The 20,571-nt window shown below is 39.6% G+C and overlaps 1 protein-coding gene across 6 annotated transcripts in view; it reads left to right on the top strand.

The window, feature by feature from the left end:
- LOC121891789 (interleukin-1 receptor accessory protein-like 1) overlaps window positions 1-20,571 on the top strand; it is a 301,317-nt gene that overhangs the window by 261,313 nt on the left and 19,433 nt on the right. For all 6 annotated transcript variants that reach the window (XM_042404354.1, XM_042404349.1, XM_042404351.1 and 3 more), the window contains 2 exons: window positions 11,611-11,756; window positions 19,826-19,972. In XM_042404354.1, the coding sequence (XP_042260288.1) occupies window positions 11,611-11,756; window positions 19,826-19,972 (293 nt within the window). The remainder of the gene's footprint in view (window positions 1-11,610; window positions 11,757-19,825; window positions 19,973-20,571) is intronic.

Genomic DNA, 20,571 nt, shown 5'->3' with positions numbered 1-20,571 from the left:
TATTTCCTAACCCAGTCAATACTACAGCAGAGCTTGAACACCATACTATATTAAATTCATGAGGTAATTCTAATGTCCTCAAAGATAGCAAAGGACCCTGGGGCTGAACTGGTAAACACCCTGTTACCACAGCTGTGTGACCACACATCAACACACTGAACAATAAAAGGAACCTTTCACTACCAAGCTATCATTTTAATGATATTCATCAATGTTTTATGAGGCTGCTTAATAATGTAGATAGCTATGCATTCTTTATCATGTATAATACATATTCACAGCTCAGGAATCCCTCGATCAGTGATCAGTCTGCTTTCTGTTGGCGATTGCTTTGCACTGAAATATAAGTGGAGGCAGTAATAGCAGAGCAGCACAGCAGATGGAAACTGACAATCCAATGTTAATCAGATGAAAACCCGACACCCAGACACACACACACACCGCCTGCAGCTGGTTGACCATCCAACAGTGTCATCATCTGTAGGAAGCTGCTTTTTCTAAACGGAGCTCTCCTTCCTTCAGGTTGTACTGCATGCAAGTCATATGGAAACAAAGATACAAGATCTCTTGAAAATATTGTTCTCTTCAGCTTTCAGATGGTATAAACAACACAGAACATCCATTTTATTGAACTCACCAACGAGTAGAAAATTACTTTTCAAACAAAACAACACATGAAATAATTTTCATCACATATGTAAGTCTATTTTAATGACTTAAGATATATAGCAGAGAACAACTACTCTGATTTTTCATTTGTGCTTGAAACCTGAAAAAAAAAGTTGTTCAAGAGCAGCCAGACTGTACAAAAAAATCTTCAAGTTAGTATAACTTTGCATGCAGCATTTGGCTGAATGACAAGTTGATACTTTTTGATAGTGGGGCTCTTTGTTCAGGTCATATTGGAAAAAGTGAAGGAAGACAAGGACAATGTTGTTTTAGCTTAAAAACACTGGCATATGGAACTCATCCAGAATGTTTTTTATTATTAATTAAAAATCAACTATAAACAAACTACTATAGAAATTGATTACCTTTGCTAAGTATAGCTGATCGTATTAGTGTTTGATATTACTTATTTGCCTTGCTTGTGGCCTGGCTCTATAAATTACAGTGTTGGTCAGTCTAGTTGCTTTGGTCCAGAAAGAAATATTTCTACATGAATTGCCATGAAATTCTGCACAGATATTCATGGTCCCCAGAGGATGAAGTCAACTGATTTTGGTGATCACCTGACATTACCTGTAGCTATAGTTTGTCTGTAATGCTAATTAGCAAATGTTAGCATGTTAACACACTAAACTCAGATGGTAAACATTATCTGATATGATTTACAAAACATAAAAGACAAACACAAGACGTACAACATAAAATCCTGAAATCCAAAATTAGATCAGTGCAGATTAAATAAAAAAAGAAAATCGTGACAATTTCATCATAAATCTGTGACCATATTTCATAAATAAGTCCTGACCTGCTGCTAGCATTTAGCTTGTGGCTAAGTACAGCTACACTATCACACTATCAGCTACACAGAGCTGACTCTTAGTCTTGTTTCACCTTAGACTGCCAACATTATTGCTTTTGCTCTTACATTTACTGTTTGTGGCGACATTCTTATGCTTTGTATGATTTGAGCGTACATTAAATTCATGTATACTGCCTGTATCATAATACAAACAAAGGTGAAAGAAATTTCAATCCCCATCATTGATAGAAAGCTTCTCAGTCTGTTAATTAAAACTGAACACTCTTGCAAAGGCAACACTTCCTGAAGAAAAGAGGATTAGAAAACATCACAAAAGAATCAAAAAAACAAAGAAATATACTGACAGAAATCCAAGTGCGAAAGGTGTTGCCTCAAAATTAACATACAGTAGCTGAATGCCAAGTATTTGTGCAGTGACTGAGACACTGTCACCCAGATGTTACAAAAAAAATGCAAGCAACAAATAATCTGTCATTGGGTTTTAGCGGTGAAGAGGAAATTCTTGATCTTCAAAAATTAGTTTCTTTGCACCACCAGGGCATTCAGAAAATGAAGTGAAGGACCCTTCCTTCACCTCATCTGCCAAGTGTGTCAAAGCAACTAGCAACTAAGGAAACAGAATCACTCATTTACTTCTAGTAGTATCTAGCCATCCAAATAGTTTTGGTTTTATTTGTACAGGTTTTCACATTTCTATCTCTGAGATTTCTGTTTCCACCTCAGTACGGGGAAGGTGAATTGAGATTTGTTTTTTTGGTGCTCACAGCATTGGAAAAAAAAAACATCTGCAATATCTCTTTCCAGCAACTGAATCCTGGTTACTCTGGATAAGCACAGGCTTCACTAACAACAGTTTTCATGGGGACTTTACTTTCTTTTTTTCAGAAAGTTATTCCAGTAAATTCCAATATAGTCCCAGCTGCTCCCAGTGAGGTTTGTGGTTTGTGAGTGACTAGGGCATTGTTTGTAGGAACATGATTTTTCAGTGTTTTAAAGGACAAGTCTGTCTTAAAACAATAGTCAGGTGTCCAAATGAACACTGACACATGTTTTTCTTGCTGTAATCATCCCTCTTGTTCATACTGGCTGTTAAGAGATCCCTTAATAATGCACTTTCAATTTAATTTATGGGGGGGGATCCATTCCTCCTTCTGTAAAAAAAAAATGTGTTTAAAGGTTTATTTGAAGCTAATATGAAGCTTCAGCAAATTAGTCAAATCAAGTCAATATCCTTCTAAGTTGCTGTCTTTTTAGTGAAAAATTCCCTCCTTTTGTTATGATTCTTCCGCTGCAGCTGAACAGGAAAATATTGTTGAGACACAAAGAGAGAGAATTCTGTCTTTGTGTCTCGGCGGACGGCCTGAAAAGACTAACTGTTGAAGAGATCCACTTCATTTCACTTACTTATCCTCTGATTATCTTCAAATAAAGTTTTAAATACACATTTGTGCAAAATGAGGACTGTGGATTTTGTTCCACATCACTTACATTACAAGCACATTTAGAGGGTATCCTGGTCAGTATGAACAGGAGGAATGATTACAGCAGGCAAAACCTGTTTCAATGGTCATTTGGGCACCTGACTATTGTTTTAAAACAGACTTGAATAAGCGTCACAAATTAAATTATATTCACTTCTCAAACCTAGGCAAATAAAACCAAGCTACCTGCATGGTCAGATAGAAGTAATAAGTAGATGGATTTTTGCTAACTTTTTGTAACTTGCTTTTTTCCATGCCAGCACCCACTATAGCACAGATAAAGCATTAGTGATGATGACATTACTTCAGTTTAACATGTATTTTTGCTGATATGTCTATACTAAAATACACACATCATACACCCCTACATGTCCTGCCACATCGTTCTCTTTTGACGGACCACACGTATGACTAGAAAATCCCTGTTGTCGACAAATGCCGTCTAATGAAAAGGTTAACTGTAAGCAGCATGACAAGGCTGGGAGGAGAGTTAGCGGCCCAGTCGGTGACCTGGCATTTCAAGATGTCTCTATTAGCCTGTTAGAACACTCCAACCAGCTCTTGGCACCACTCTCTGTAGTGAAGGACACCAGGCCAATTAGAGCCTATAGGATTTGGGGGGGAGGGGGGTGGGGCTTTAGGTGGCAGCACTTGGTACGTGGTATAATAAGGATGAGAAGGAAGAAAACTGAGGAGTGTGTCACATGCAGTTAGAAGCCCTGCTTTCATATGATAGTCAAATGAGGCAACAAGCCAAGAGATCAAAACTGTGACCCTGAGCTGCTTTCAAAGAGTGTGTGTTTATGTGTGTGCAGGGGCAGAAGTGAGGAGGACTGTGTGCATACAATGTGTGGGTGCTCAAAGTACGTGCACATTCAAGTTTTTCAAGTGCATATTTTTGTTGTGTGCTGCCACGTGATCTCCCTCTGTGTGTGTTTTTATTTATTTTTATTTTTTGTTCCCATTTGAATGTGCACCACTTCAAATCCTCTCCCTGACATCATTCCATGAGCTTTTAGCTTTGAAATGGAAATTAATCACACAGGAGTATTCCCTGAAGGGCTGCCTGTAATACATGAAATGGAGCTTTTGGCACAATGTTTCGCCACTGAGATCCCGGGTTGATAAAAAAATTTTGTGGCTGCGGAACAAGACTTCATGGTTCTCAGAGGTGAAGTCACAGTGTATACAGTGTGGAATACAGACCTAAAGGCCAGGCTGCTGAAGTTTAAAACCAAAAGAAGTTTCAGTCTCTGATGCATGGGCATGCAGCGCCCTTTTGAGCAGCAGTTCAAGTGTAAAATTTCATTTTCTAACTCTAATTAATGCTCATACAGATATATTTATGGTAAATCAGGGTACTTACGCAGCCCAGACATGCTTCCACTGCTTATTAGTGTTGCAAGCCTAGTAATTCTTAGCATTTTGCAGCCTGACATTGGTGCCATCATGACAAGCTAACAATCGCATACATTTTTATACGTTTCTGATTCTAATGGGAAAAACTCTTTGCAGGAGCAAAGGAAGTCAGTATCTTGCTGGCTGTTCATGATTTTTGAAATAGAAATAGGAGCAAGGGCAAACTGTTTCCAGTTTTAAGCTAAGCTAAGCGGCTGGCTCCAGCTTCATATTTACCATACAGACATGAGAGCATCAGTCTTGTCATCTAAATCTTAGCAAGAAAGTAAAGCATTTTTTTGTCTGTCAAGCTATCCCTTTAAAATAAAAAATATAAAATTGCCCAGAATAAACCAAAACGCACATTTGTATCTTATTTCCATGGTCAGATATGAAAATGCACTATAAAATTCAACTAAAATTCTTATTTAAGGGACAGAGCTACACTGTATTAACTGTTTGAAACCAACAGAACACAGTTTTACCACATACCAGCTGAACTTTACCTTGACACAAACAAGGAATTCTCAGCATGCTCATTTTTATACCCTCCATTTTCTTGAGGGTCAGGGTCACAGAGCAACAGGATGAGCACAGCAGTCCAGACAACTTTTTTTTTTTTTTTTTCTCCAGCTTCTCGAAGGCGTGCTCATGCATTTTCAGGCCAGCAGGTGGATATATTCCCTTCACTGTTTTCAAGGGTACTCCCAGTTTGCCATACTCAATAAGGCACATAAGGGTACATAACTCCCTGCAGGGCATCTTGACCAGATATATGAATCTGATCCAGGTCCTCCTGTTATTGCTGAGCTCTTTACCCATTCAACCATCATAACCTTATGAGAAGGTCAGAGGAAATATTTATCAGAAAATCCTGAACCCAGAATACCTGAACTTTACCACTTTGGGCAGGCATCCTTTTTTCAAAACTTAAACAGTATTCAGCAGTGACAGTATTTTACTCTCTATCATATCAAATTTGCCCAAAGAGTTTTAAAACTGCAATTCTCCGACCACTATCTGATGCAACACTTTGGCACATGTACATTAACTCCAAGCTGATGCCTCCTGGATGATGTGTCATTGTATATAATTTACGTTTCAAGTCTCTCTTAAAGAGAATTTGCTCTGATCTAATTCAGATCTACCTTTGGGGTGTAGTCAGGAGAAGTGCAGGCAGCAGGGGACCTAAATTTCATCAAGCAGCAGACAGTGAGGCATTTAGAAATAAAGCAAAGCATGACAACACCGTACAGTTCAAAAGTTCGGGTGTCACATTGAGGCTGCTGGGAGAGATTGTGCGAGATAGTATTAAGCCGAGATAGACACATAGTCATGACGCTTAGAGATGATTATAGCTGCAGCACCTTCCGTGTATTTATCTAATAAAAGGTTTCAGGCTAAAGTTAATGTTTTAAGTAAATAATAGCCATGGAGCAGGTTGCTTTCACCACTGAAGCTCATCTTTGACAACAGCAATAAACTCACAACCTCTCATTGCCCCATTCCATCAACAGCCAGCCAGTGGAGATGGTGGAGAGATTTAAGTACCTCGGCATCATCCTGGACAATAAGTTGAGCTTTGATCACCACATCACAGATATCCATAAACGCTGCCAACAAAGACTCTCTGCCATCCTCAAACGTAGGGCTCTCTCAGTCAAACCCCACCCCCTGCTCCTTCTGTACCGAAGTGTTGTTGAACCCATCCTCCTTTACTGCGCCACCTGCTATTTCATAATGCTCACCCTCACCAACATACAGTGTCTTCTAAAATAATTGGCCTCCCCACTCCCAACCTGCCAGCCCTCATTGACATTGCCACCACTCGCAGAGCACTGACCTTAGCACACGACCCCTGCAACCCCCTCAACCCATACTTCACCCTCCTCCACTCTGGCCATAGATACAGACAACTATTCTGCAAAAAAACAGGCTTTGGAAGGAGTTTTGTGCCCTCTGCAATCACTGCCTTAAATAGCCTGGGAACACTGTAACAGACTTGTGTTGTTGTGATGTTCCTGTTAGTATATATCCTGTTTTGAGTGTTTGATTGTGTCCAGACTGTGAAAGCAAATTTCCTCTATAGAGGACAATAAAGAATGAATCTGAATCTGGTTTCCATGACACCAGACCCTTGATTTTCTGAACTGTACCCAAATTTATAAACATCTTTAAATAAAAAAAGAACGATTTACAGTGAAAGTGATCTTGGATATTTGGTACTTTTACCATATGAAACCATGTAAAGTCACAAAACCAAACACAAACTCAGATGTTTGTGAGATGATCCTGATGTGTGCTTGTGTATCACAGTGAGTCATTGTGTTGCCTCTTCACTGCGCACAGCATCAAGGGTCCCGGCGCACTTCACATCTCCATCCAGCTACACACACATTCCCAGTTTACCACTATCCTCGACTTTTATACGCACCACCTGCCAGATGTGTGTGTGTGGGTGTCTTCATGCTTCATGGTTTCTACAGCTCCTCTCTCAGACACACGAGGCCTCACTTATTCCTCCACTCAAAACTTTCACTAGCAAGTGTGATGGATATGATAAGGCTAAAAAAGTATCTTTTGTAAACAAAGATTGATTTTTTTCCTTTGCTAACACCTACAGTGTTTCAACTCAGTCTATGTTGAGTCACACATGGGTGCCACCTCTTTAAAAAGCCATCAGCATGGATCTATATCCCAACCTTGTGGAGCCCCGTGTCTCTGCCTGACTGGTCGCACAATGGAGAAGGATGAGAGTTTGAAAAGCTCACAGGAATTAAGCGAAAAAGCTAAATTAATTCCCACCTTGTATTGAACCTTCCTGCTCCCTTGCAGAAGCCCAGCTTAAAAAGTCCTACTTCGTAATTAGTTTTTTATGAAGCAGCTAGACTATGTATCTTCAAAATGATTACCTCTAATGGTTCTTCATTGTGCATGGTCAATAAAAGAAATTTCCCAGCGAGTATGATATTTTCTATGTGGGATACCAATTATTAGAAACACTTTGTAAAGCTAATGTAAGGTATTGCCATGGCAGCAGTGGTTGTATTGTAGTATTTCTTTATCTTCCCAGCGCTTCACAATCTGCTTTGTTTAGTCTGTTCATTGATCAACAAGAATTAGATGAGTTTTCATATTCAGATGCCCTGCGGCAGGCAGCAGATGAATGCCCAAGTGGCACTCATACCTTTTCGCACTATTAGCCCCATGTATCATTAAACAAGGGTTTGAAATAGCTGCAATTTTGTTACCTTAAAGAGACTATCTGCTCATATATCATTTCTGCTTTCACACAGCCGCACAGCAGGATGGATTCAGCTCTTTTAACCATCGCCTCTTGTCATGAGAGTTTGTTACATATGCTTTGATCAGGCTTTATAAATAGGGCTGGGCCTTTATTTTGCCATGTATATGTTTGTTTTACACTTGTTGTAGGTGAACTTGCTAGCATTAGGTGATTCCGGGGCATTGTGACTATGACTGGGGGCATCAAAAAGGCTGCATTCTTCCTACAGTACATGCTGCTGGAAATGCTTCATCATGTTAATATCACTTCCTATCTTGTGTAAAATTATTTTTCCACCTTGATTAGATCTTTTTTTATCACTTCATTTCTTGAAAGATGTTTAACCATACTTTGAATCATTGGCTTCAATCTGCCACACTGTAAATATGCATGATGAACACTTTATGATGTAGTCGGAAGAACAGTAGGTCCAAAGTTTTCTTTAGGAATCCATAGTTCTTAAAAGTTTGAACTGGTTCCAAGTAAATATGATTCTGATTCAGATCGGGCTCAGATTCAGTTCTCAGTACCCAGCCAGGGCAGACTGTGGTTCAGCAGGAAAGTGGGTTGTCCGTTAATCGTAGGTTCTGTAGGTCAATCGCTGGCTCTTCTTCTCCACATGTCAAAGTGTCTTTGAGCTCCTGATGGTCAGGCCGGCACCTTCCATGGTAGCTCACTGCCAGCGGTGTGAGTATGTGCGTGAATCAGAGTGAATGAGTGGCACATTGTAAAGTGCTTTAGATAAAAGTGCTATATAAATACCATCCATTTGCAGTCCATTTAGATCCATAGGTCCAATCATTAACTACATTGTATGGAGCAAGCCTGGACTTGCAAAAAGGGTAAAGGCTGTTTAGGGGATTGGCTGTATTATTAACCACGCTAGCAGTGTGGTCTGTCTAAGTTGGTCTATCAGTTAGTCAGTCTGTCTGTTGATTGGTTGATTCAGACTGAAATATCTCAGCAATAATTAACAAGCATTGGCATGCTAACACACTAATTTAAGATGAACATGGTACACATCATACCTGCTAAATACCAGCATGTTAGCATTGTCATTGGTAGCATGCTGATGTTAAAATTTGAGTCAAAACGCCGCTATGCCTATGTACAGCCTCAAAGAGCCACTAGTGTGGCTGTGACTCTTTGTCTTGTTAATGCTAATTCTAAGGTAGTTACTCCTGATCATATGCCCTGGTCCTGATCAACAGTAAAAATTTTACTTTCTCAGTTCCAACACCAAAACAGATCCTTTAGTATCACATTGGCTGAATCAGTTCCCTATTTTAAAAAAGTTTTTAAAAACCTTGGTCTACCTGTAGACTGACAAAAGCCATACTGTTTCTAGGCTGAACTTCTGACCACTGAATATTAAATTGGAGTCAGGCTCTTCTACAGAGTTTAGTTGAAAAGTGCTTAGTTTGTCCAATAGTGTTGAAAGGATACCCTGACATTTCGAGGGTTTGGGTGTCACCTCTTCCTGATGGCTTGTTAGCATTGTCAGCATTTCTCATTGAGGCCAGTTAGCTGCAGCCTGACACTGTTCTTCCCTATCGTTTAAATAAGGCAGACACTGATAACGAAGAGGAGGATGATAAAATCCATCACTAATGAACACAACACCCTGCCAAGAGTCCAGTGAAGAAAAGTAAGCATCTAAGGGTCATAGTGTCCTTCCAGTAGAGTCACCGTGATCATATAGTGGAAAGGTTGTCTTTCAGTCTTTTTTGTTGTTGTTTTAGATGTAGTAGAAGTATGTAGATTTCTGGAAAATGGCTTAATTCTATGTAACAAAACATCAAAAGAGCTTTTTTTTTCTGTCACTAACCCTCATGGCAAAATGTTGTATGATAGGTTGACGCTGTAGTGCATCATGACAGTCACACTATTATCCCCATACCAACTTGTCACAACCAATAGACATCAAGAGCCTCAGCGAGTCAACAAAGGAGTATTTTTCATGGGGGGAATCTGTCACGACCCATATGATGCTGACTTCTTGTCAGTCATGGACTGTCACCTCCTACCTTTGTAATGTACTTTTGTTTTACCGATGGATCAGAACTCTGGAAAATAAAATCTGCCACAAATATCAGCAGATTATAGAGCTTCTGTCTGGTTCTGCCGGGTGTAGTTATCTGTAGAAATATAGGTAAGTATGAAGGTATAAAGTTCATTGCAGTTTTACCCAGAACATATGTCATATCTGTGATAATTAGTCTCTTTCACCTAGCATTAAGATGCATCTCATATCCAGATTGTATTTAGAAATGATAGTAGTTTAGCTTGCTTACCTCGCTGGTTTGGACCCACCCATGTAGTTTGCACCCATGAAATTGCATTTACACTTGTGTTCAGTGTGGTCACAGTGCATCCCTGACCACATCTAGAGGTGGTTTAGCTGATCAGATCATAATCCATCTTCAGTGCATCTTGGGTGCATTTACATCTGTACATTCATATGGTCAAGCACTATCCAATTGCAATCCGATCACCCACAACACATTTTAATGCAAGGTGTAAAGCGGTCACAGTCTCAGAATTGCACTCCACCCAGATGGAAACTTATAATTCCAAGGTCATGATTTATGGATTTCAGGATGCATACTGTAGACACATCTCAAATTTCCTAAGGGCAAATATTTTTGGCAGAAAAATCCATATTTTATTAAAGAGTCAATACTCTACTTATGACTTTTTGACTGCCTACAGTCTAGAGTTATTTTTCCATAGTTTTTCTTTTATTATTTGTATGTTTTTGGTACACAGATTCAGAACATTTGATCTGACATTATTTGGAATCTGTATTCACAGAGCATAACTGCAAACATTGGGACTACAAAAAACCCCAAAACAAACAAACAAAAAAAAAACATCAGCTCTGCATGTTCTCTGATGTTCCGAGTCTGATTTTTCTGTTTTACGTATTTTTTCTCATCCCATTCAGACATCTTAAACAAAAACTGTCAGAAGCTACTTTGATGTACACTTCACAGTCCGTAATGAAGCATTTGGATTCTTTTTGGGCAGACGTTTGAAGTCATGTTGGTGTTCAAAATTTACCAAACAGCTTGTATGTTAGTTTTGTTTAACCAAATGTGACTCACAAACTAGTAAAAGCTTTGAGCAGACAGAGACATATCAGTCAGCCTTTCTTGATTAATTGATGGTTCATCATCAGAAACGTCATGTTCTACACTTGTCTTTGGCTCAGACATTGAATCCTCCTTTCATCAACTCCACAACACCAGAAAAGTCCAGTGTTGTCTAATCTGTTAGGGACCAAATCATCCAGCTAAAGAAAAAATTTAACAACTTTGGTTTGCAGTAAATGTCTACATTATCTGCTTTGTTACAGAAGGAAAACCCTTGTTCATGTGTTTCCTAAAATGAATGAAGGGGAAATGAAGGGAGCAGGAGATTACACTTGACTCTTTTGTCTGGTAAAGTGGCCAAAGCTAGAGTGAGCATTAACAATCCGACAATTTCATCCCTTGATTTAACTAGGTTGTACGCTGTCTCTCAGTGCTGCTCTGCTTTTTACTTTGTCACAGTTTGGATCTTTATACTACAGTTGCTTTTGATCCTCTCAGACTGTTAAGAGCCTTTTGCTCTCTTTTAGCTAATGTTTTTTTTACTACAGTTTGCACACTCTGCTCCCATCGATACTCTTTCCAGTTGCAAAAAACATTTGACTCACATTCATCAGGTGGACACTAACAGGACTCCATTGTGATGATAACAGTGCTCTGTATTGCTGAACGTGCAAGAAGGCAGCAGTTTGCATAAGGTTATATATTTAATATTTCATATAAGCTTCTTCTGCTGCCCCCAAGTGGCCAAAAAGAATCAATTAATGCAGCTTTAACTGTCTGTTATGCTTTTTTAGTCTACATATACTGAATAAAAATGCTTAAAGAATTTAGTGTGTGTAACCTTTTTTCTGTCCTCTGCAGGACAATCCGGGAGCACCTGGGAGAGCAGGAGGTTTCCATCTCTCTGACCATTGACTCTCTGGAGGAGAGTGACCTGGGCAACTACTCTTGCTATGTTGAGAACGGCAATGGACGGCGACAGGCCAACATCCAGCTTACCAAGAAAGGTGAGGAGAGAACACACACAAGCACAAAAGTTCTTTTTGTAAGATGAAAAAGTTATTTAAAAGATATACCACATTTTACCAGGAATCCAGCAGGTTGATATAAAAATCCTCGATTTTTAATAATGGCATGTTGTGCGGAAGTGTCCAGAGTGACTAGGAAGGTAGTAGGATGCAGACTCAGACTTTCTGAATCAGTAGAAACTGATGTATTCTCTCCAGCATGACAAAAAGAACAAGTGTCTCAAAAAAAGCAATGAATACAAGCAAATCAAATCTAACTGGCTTAACTCAGGATGATTCAAACTAAGGCATGATCACATGCCCACAGCTACACTGTCATCCTTTAATTTCTGCTCTCCCAAATCCACATCTCTCCCCTTAAATAGGCCTTCCAATCTACTAGGCAGAACCACATTTCTTGCAAGGGTGTCCTCTCCTTGATACCAACTGGCATATAACAATGCTACTTGTATCAGTCAACATTGTTTACAACAAAAGACATCATCCACAACGTTGGTCTAACCCATGACATCACTGATGATGTCAGTGAGAGTTTAAAAGCAAGAAGTCATTGGGTGACTCTTCCTTGGGGGGAAACGTAGATGCAAGGGAGGTATATTCAAAACAATTTAAAACAATGTTGATATTTTTTGGCTTTTGATGACGATTTTCTGGACTTTGGACTTGGCGGTTGGTATAAAATGGTTTGTGACTGAATCAGGATGGTGACTCAGGTAGTAGATGAAGATGATAATATGGATTTTGATGACTGGACTCCAGTTTCTAGTGGGAGAGGATGAGGAAAGGGAAAAAAAACAGGTGAGATGAAGTAAGTTAAGGCAGTAAAGAAAGCTTGGAAGAGAACAATTCAGATGAAGGCAGCACAAAAAGGTTGAGAGGAATTAAAATAATCCTTAAATTCAGAAAGGAGGATGACCATGTCAAACTAAGTCTGATAATGTTGTCTAGGGAATTGAAAAAGACGCTAGGAGAGGTGGAAAAGGCTAAGATTTTGAGAGATGGAAGCCTGTTGGTAACATTTAAAACGGAAGGACTAGGAATAAAGCTTTACATATTGAAAGTATCTGCAAGAAAATGGTCAGCGAAAGAAGGATTCTGGATGAGACTAGAGTGACATGGGGAGTGATACCACATATACCTGTAGATGAAGACTTGGAAAAACTATTTATAGGGGCGAGGTGAGTAGAATAAAGAGATTGCTAAAAACAATTAATGGCAAAAGCCAGTTGATAGCTGTCTGTTCCTCTGGAGTTTCAAGAGTCCATACTTCCAGAAAAGTTCAAATCAGATGTATGAGCCTCCCTATATCCCCCCCTGCTTTGCTGTTACAAATGCCTGAGGTATGGGCACATAATAGAAGTTTGTAAAGGAAAGCAGAGGTGTCCCAAATGTGAAGGTGATCATGGAGTTAAAGACTAGAGAGATATTGTGCAGGATAAATGTTGTAGTTGTGGTGGCCAACACAGGGTAACATATGGTGATTGTGAAGTCATGAAGGGGGAAATTGAGCAAGTGAAAGCAGTTAACAACATAAGCTATGCAGAGGCAGTGAAGAGGGTACAAGGACAAAGAGGAAGGATGAAACTGACAAACTTAACCAATAATGTGAAAGATGTATCCTGGGAGCATATTAATAAAAGACTTGAAGCAGATGAGAAGCCAGGAGGCCCAGGTGATAAGACAGTCTGATTATTCTACAATGGAATGCAAGAAGTTTAATAGCAAATGACCAAGAGTTTAAAGTCGGCACCGGGCAAGGATCAGATTTGTTATATAATGATAAACCATCTCAGTGAATCATCCAAGGATATTTTATTGGAGCTATATAATAAAGTTTGGGAGGGTGGGAAATTGCCACAAAGCTGGAATGAGGCTGTTGTAGTTCTAATATGCAAACGAAGAGAAGATTGCACAAACCCAGGACATCATAGACCAATTGCTTTAACATCCAACATCTGCAAAATAATGGAGAAAATGATAAATGAAAGGTTAACATATTATATAGAAAATAAAGGATATCTATCTAAATACCAGAGTTGCTTTATGAGAGGAAGAAATACTATAGATCCATATTTAGAACATGAAATTAGAAAGGCACAGATGAACAGAAGAAGTTTAGTGGCTGTCTTTCTTGATATAGAGAGGGCATATGATATGATGTGGGGAGGATTATTAATCAGACTTTGTAAATTAGGTTTGTAAATTATTATTATTATCAAAGGTCGAATGTATATAGATGGACTAAGGATTTTTTACCAGTCAGTTTTTACCATTTTTTACTAGTCAGGAAAATTTGTTGTTGAAAATGGAAGCATAGTAAGCCCTTTATTATTCTCCATATTGATAAATGATGTATTTATTGAAATAGAGAATGAGATGCAGTTTTCGCTTTTTGCAACCCAACCCCAACAGTAGCATTACAAGTAGAAATGGGAGAAATGCCAGAATTACTGGGTCATAGTCATGATCACCTAACACAAGACACTTTAAAACCCTTGTTGGGAAAAGGAGAGGAGGGAAACAAAAAGCTTTGGATGGACAGTGACACAGAAATCATCAGAACTTAAAGTAGCTCAGTTAAACTTTAGTCCAACAGTACCACTGCCAGCAATACCTCCATGGATACTTCTGGACACCACAGCAGAAAAGAAGAACAAAGATAGGGAGTTTATTTATAATTCACACACCATACACGTATATATTGATTGTTACCACGGTTACATACAGATCTACATAGTTAAATCCAGATCTACAGCTCAACTCTTTGATCTGCATCAAAGAGTTGAGTTAATAAAGTAGGAGTAACATTATTGTTCCAGAGTTTCATCTCCAAGTAGGGAGAAGGATCAATGAGCAATTATCAGTGTACATAGGATGTTTGCAATATTGTTAGCAATGCAGTGGATAGAAGATACAAGACCATTGAGAGCAGTCATTTGTTCAGATTCAAGCTCATCACTAGCTGGTTTACAATACAGTCATTCAGACAGCAGAACAGACATTTTGATAGAAGTACAACGAACATTATACAGAATTCAAATTATGGGTCTTAGAGTAATTTTTTCATGGGCACTGGCACATATTGGCATCAGAGGAAATGAAATGGCAGATAAGGCTGCAAAGGGGGCAACAAAAAAATCATCAAAAATAATCAGATTGATTTGACAGTTAGCTTCAGCAAGACAGAAATCAAGAACATTATTAAGCAGTGATTGAAGGAAAGGTGGCAAAAGCAATGAGAGGAAGAGAGGAAAGGACAATGGTTTTACAGAGTTCAGAGGAAAATGGAAGAAATGAGGTGTGCAAGAAGGAACAGGAGAGATGAGACAATAGGTAAACATAATACAGGCAGATGTAAATACTGCAGGCAAGAAGAAACAGTAGAACATGTTATGCTACACTGTCAGAAATATGAGGCAGAAAGAAGGCATCTGATTCAAAACCTCAGAAAGATAAAAGAACACTTCGATATATATTCTACAAAAGAACTCAAGAAATGAGTGTTATTAAATCCTATTTTAGTATCTTAGACTAACTAATTTGATTGAGAAGAGTTTTTTACGAATATTGTAAATACTAGACATTCTGATCCACACTCCATACCAGTTGGTGGAGATAATGCACCAATTGGTTGTTTGTCAACCGCCAATAAACCTCAGGAAAGAAGAAAAAAGAAGTGACTCCTTCTTTGTCTCCTGGAACGCATGGTGAGTATGGTAAGAAACACAAGCCAATCTATAACTCAAGAAATTCAGGGCTTAAATTAATAAATGGTAAGTGAAATTAAATGTGTCTGTCTTGATTAAACGATAAATGCAGGTATAAATGTAACACAGTGCTTAACACGAAGAAAACCTGAGATAAGATGCAAAAGCAATGCTACAAATACTGGCTAAACAAACAAATGACAAGTATGGAAAGAAACACAAACTGTAATATGGACAAATTGTGTTGTCTCACCCACTTTGTCACACATGTTAAAGCTTTGGAGGTGAAAAACACCATTTGATGCCACGGGCCTTCACACTAACAATGGAGTGAATCTCTCAGCAATTTACTGAGTACAAAGAAGAACAACTAGCGGGATTCTGGGAATTGACCAGTTGTTTCTCGCCTCAGGGAGTAAAAAAATGGGACACTATTGTAGATAGTGTAGAAAGCCTATTCATCCCTCCTCAGCCTGAGGAAGTATTAGTTTGCAGAGAAAGAAAAAGCACTTTTGGAGAGAGGCAGCCTTCGGTGTTATGATGCCAGACAAGCTGTTTGACTGTCTGGCAATGACATCCCCCAACAAACACACACACACATACCAATCCTCCTTTGATCGCCGAAATCTCACTCAGACATTTTCTCATCTTTCATCACTGGCTACTGTTGCTTTTCCCCCTCCCCATTCTCTTTTTATTCAAGCAAACATTTTTTTTTTTTGAGTTTTGCTTCTGATTTCGCCTCACCGAGGATGACTGTTTGAAAGTTGATTCCGTGATGATTTTAAATCGAGGTGCACACTTTTCAATGTGGTTATATAAGTGAGATTTTTTTTTTTATGTTTTAGTGAGGCTAGGGGGGTCTCTACAGCCTTAAAGTTGTCAGTGTTGAATACATTTACATAGTAAGATATTTTTCCTCTCTTTTAAGCTCGCAGCTTTGGATCCAGCTTTGATGGCAGCCCAGTTCCCCTCCATTTGCTATATTAAAGGGGTTTATGCTGCACAGTCGAATCTCAGAATAAACCGGAGAAGATTAGCCTGTTCCTCGCAGGATTGCGGGTCTACGAGAAATCGACCCATTCCCATGTTTTTATTTGGTGCATCCGTGGTGCAGAGCGAGCCCAGTCAGTGTTTACGCTGCCTTTCAAAATGCGTCAAAGTTTTCCTCGCTTGTCTCTTGAAGCTGTGAAAAGCAGCACACGACACTCCAAATGAATTTGGTCGTCTCAGCGTCAGAAAGTCTTTATTCTCTCCCTGCTCGCCTCTCTCTCTGTCCCATGCACACACACATACACACACACACACACACACACACACACACACACACACACACACACACACACACACACACACACACACACACATTCAGACACTTTGAATCATGCAGCATCAATCAGAATACGTCTGCTGTCTTGTATGTAAAGTTAGCATGGAGATGTGTCCTTATTTCCATTCTTGCAGTCAAGAAGTTGTGCTTCTCCAAGTCCTCCTGACCAACTTTTTTAACTGGTAAACAGCTGTCTATACTGTATATGATAATGTAGATTCTTGATTTTGGAACATGAGAAGCAGGAGATATATATTTGGCTCAGGGTCATCTTTCATAATTCTCACTCCTATTTTTTTTTTTAATGTTACAGTCCAACCACCACTCTGCCTTTTCTTTTCCTCCCTTTTCATCTCCTTCCCTAGACAGAGAGAGATGCAGAAAAAGGGAGAGAGAAGAGTGATGAATCGCCCGATGCCATGTGGCTCCATCAAATCCAACCTTCTAGTCGTCAGGAGCTAATTTGTCTTAATCTGTCCCAGTGCAGCGCTGCTACAATATATGGATGCCAGGCAGAGAAGAATTGGCCTCCTCCACTGTAATCTCTGCTGCTTGAGGAGCAGCTGGCTCGTTATACTGTCCAGACATCTGAGGAGAGAAGCAGTGTTCACTGAGGTGGGAGGGTAGAGCGGAGGTGGAGAGGAAGTCAGGGAGAAGTGGAGTTGCTTGGATCCAGCTTTTTCACCGTGCTTGTTAGCCATAGAACCTCTCTTAGAAGAGTAAACTAATTCAGGATGATTTCCAGGCTGTGGGAGAGAGAATGAGACAAGAAATCAGAGGTTTGAGGTAGAAACCTACGTTCATGCTGCCCCTGAGTTTGTTTGCGCTCTCGTTTGCTTACGTGCATGTACGTCCGTCCGTGAGTTTGGCTGAAGGTCGTCGGCCGGACAGGCGTGATGAAGCGGCGCGGGCCACGCTCGTTAGCTTTCCAGAACACCATCCTTCATCATGGGAGCTGTCAGCCTGATGGCCGCTGCAGTGGGATGGGCATCGCACACTCCAACGAGGTTAAATGTGCGTCGGTGATGGATGGTGATGCACGCGAGTCCTCTCTGTCCGCGTTAGTGTGTGTGCAGCATTGCAGCGAGTCCAGCCTTTTACTGTTGTCCATTAGTCAGCCAATGAAGGCTGACCACCCAGATTTTGTGAGGCGTAGCCAAGAGAAAATGTTCAACTGCAAAAGATGGAGTGACATCCGACAGAAAACACTGTAAAAAAGAAAGAAAAACCTTGAAAAAGAGACAAGATCGTGAAAAGACAAAGCAAACGACTTGGTTTTCAAGGCAAGTTAGTAGACCATGGACTAATGGAGTCCATTGTCCTGTAGTGTAAAATATCACCTCTCATAATCCTTAGTAACACAAACAGTGGCTTCTACTGAATAGTTTTGTCTTATGGACCTTTCTTAAAACACCATAAGTAACCAGATTTAAAATAATCATGAAATATTAACAGTGAAGTCCAACAATTCAGCTCCCACTGATGCTTTTCATGAGTTCATGTCACACGGCAGTGATGACGGATGGCGGGGAGAGCGGACCGCTTCGATCTGGTGATGGAACAGCCGGTTCAGCTAACAGCCGAGAGCTTTCCTTCGTCTCACACGTCTCCGCAGCAGTACACACATGTAACCGATCTTCATAAGTGTGGCAGTCTGATCTGTCACATGCTATTGTCGCGGCAGTTGCCTCAACGTGAGTTTTTTATTATCCAATCCAGCCAGGAGGCGTTAAGTGACAGGTATAGAAGTGGTTGTACTTTCATTCCGGTTGGAGTTATGTGTCATCTGGATACAATCCAGCCACAATGAGCACATAAGCAACGTGACAAGATGGAGAGGAAAGGCAAGAAAAGCTGACACAAACAGAGGCTGAATAAATACCACTGCAGGAGATGCATAAAAGCTATTTTCAAACAGATGTGGAGGTACGCCTAAGTCATTTCAAAACATGGAATCTGTTAACAATAGCTAGTGCAACTTTTTCTTACCTATCATGACTGCATCATGCATTATTTCACTTGTATTGATCTTCCACAATATAGTTGGATTTTGCTTCAAGTGCAGTGCAGAGCTGAGAAATTGTGATGTGGAACTGTGCAACCCTGTGAATATTAAAGGAGAATAAATGTCTCACAACATCAGATATCTGCAGTAAGATCTGGGGAAAAAAACATTTAAATGATAAATGCGACAGTAAATATTAAAAGCACCACAAGATGCTTGTTAAACTTTTTTTTTTAATTTTCAAGAATAACAAAACAGACATTTTGCAGTATGCATGGATGACTGGCTGGAGGCAGAATTCAGAAGTTTTATTATACATGATCGTCATTGGCAGCATAAAACAGCAGGCGCTTCTCATTTGGTTTTGTTATTTGTATGTTGGTATAAAATAGTCGTGATGCGGTTTCAAAGCAGCCTGATGAACTGCAGCATTCAAACACTACAAGAATTAAAGGTGTCAGTTAAAATAAAAGATGTCCATGTAGGATGTTGTTGGTGTTCGCTCACTCAAGCCTCCTCACTCCTCGATCCTGGCTCCTCTTAAAGAAATAAGGCAAGAAGGGCCCATGTTGTTTGTTTTGGCTGGAAATCACAGGAAAATGTACACTTATATAGACTTGAGGGTTTTTTCCTTTTTTGTAAAATAAATTAATTTTCATACAATTTTCTGAATTTAAAGCAACTGTTTTACATTTTGGATCTGAAACTTAACTGCACTGCTTTGCTTTCAAAAGAACAAATTTAACTAAAACTGCTTACAGCCACCAGTGTTTCATGTTTTCAAGGTTTTCTAGGACAATCACAGGAGAATTTAAAAATCACAGTTCATAGGCAGTTTTTCACACGGTATGCTTTTCATGTAAATGGAAAGTAAGCTACCACTAATATAACTAATCCAGAGGGTTTCCTTCCTTTGTTTCACTTCAACAAATGATGTTGAAATCATATTAAAGTTGACTTTTCTCTCCCTATCTCTCCCTCCCTGTCACTGTGTTTGCCATATTAGCAGAGCTTATGTACACGGTGGAGCTGGCCGGAGGTCTGGGAGCCATCCTGATGCTGTTGATCTGTCTGGTGACGTTGTATAAGTGCTACAGGATCGAGCTCATGCTCTTCTACAGGAACCATTTTGGCAGCGAGGATATAGACGGAGGTAAGATGAGATAACCTTTTTGTAATTAAAACACCTTCCACTGCTGTGAAAGCATCCTTTCTTTCCTGAATGGGAATCAAATCCCATACATGAGCAATATCAGTGTTGCTCTGCACACTGAGCTACACGAGACTGCATATTTATTTTTACTCAGAAAACACCTGGGCTGTTTTTCATATCTTGAAACTGCATGTGGCACCATTTTTATGTAAATATACACCTGTTTTATCAGTGGCTGCAACAGAAAAGAACCTCTCATCAACTCAGAAATTCTGTTGTCAATTTCAGGTTATCTTCTCAACACACTGGAACAACTAAATCAAAAAATTGCACACAAAATATTCTTTAAACTGTCGTCTGAACAGAAGCAAACGACTCCAATCTTTGATCTGTTTTTCTTTCTTGTCATATTTGCATCCTTGTGAAAAGTAACTACAAGCTAGCAGTAGTCACAAGCCCGGCTTGTAAAAATGTTCATGCTGAGTGCTGCTTCCTGGCATCACAATGCATGATTTCTGGGTAATGAAGTTCAGGCTTTCAAACCATCCCCTCTTGCTGTGTTTCAGAGCCTCCACCAGGCAAGTTGCTAAGTTTTTTTG

This window comes from Thunnus maccoyii, chromosome 24 (genome assembly GCF_910596095.1).
Source record: "Thunnus maccoyii chromosome 24, fThuMac1.1, whole genome shotgun sequence".
Taxonomy (NCBI): Eukaryota; Metazoa; Chordata; class Actinopteri; order Scombriformes; family Scombridae; genus Thunnus; species Thunnus maccoyii.
This window is presented reverse-complemented; position numbering and strand designations above follow the sequence as displayed.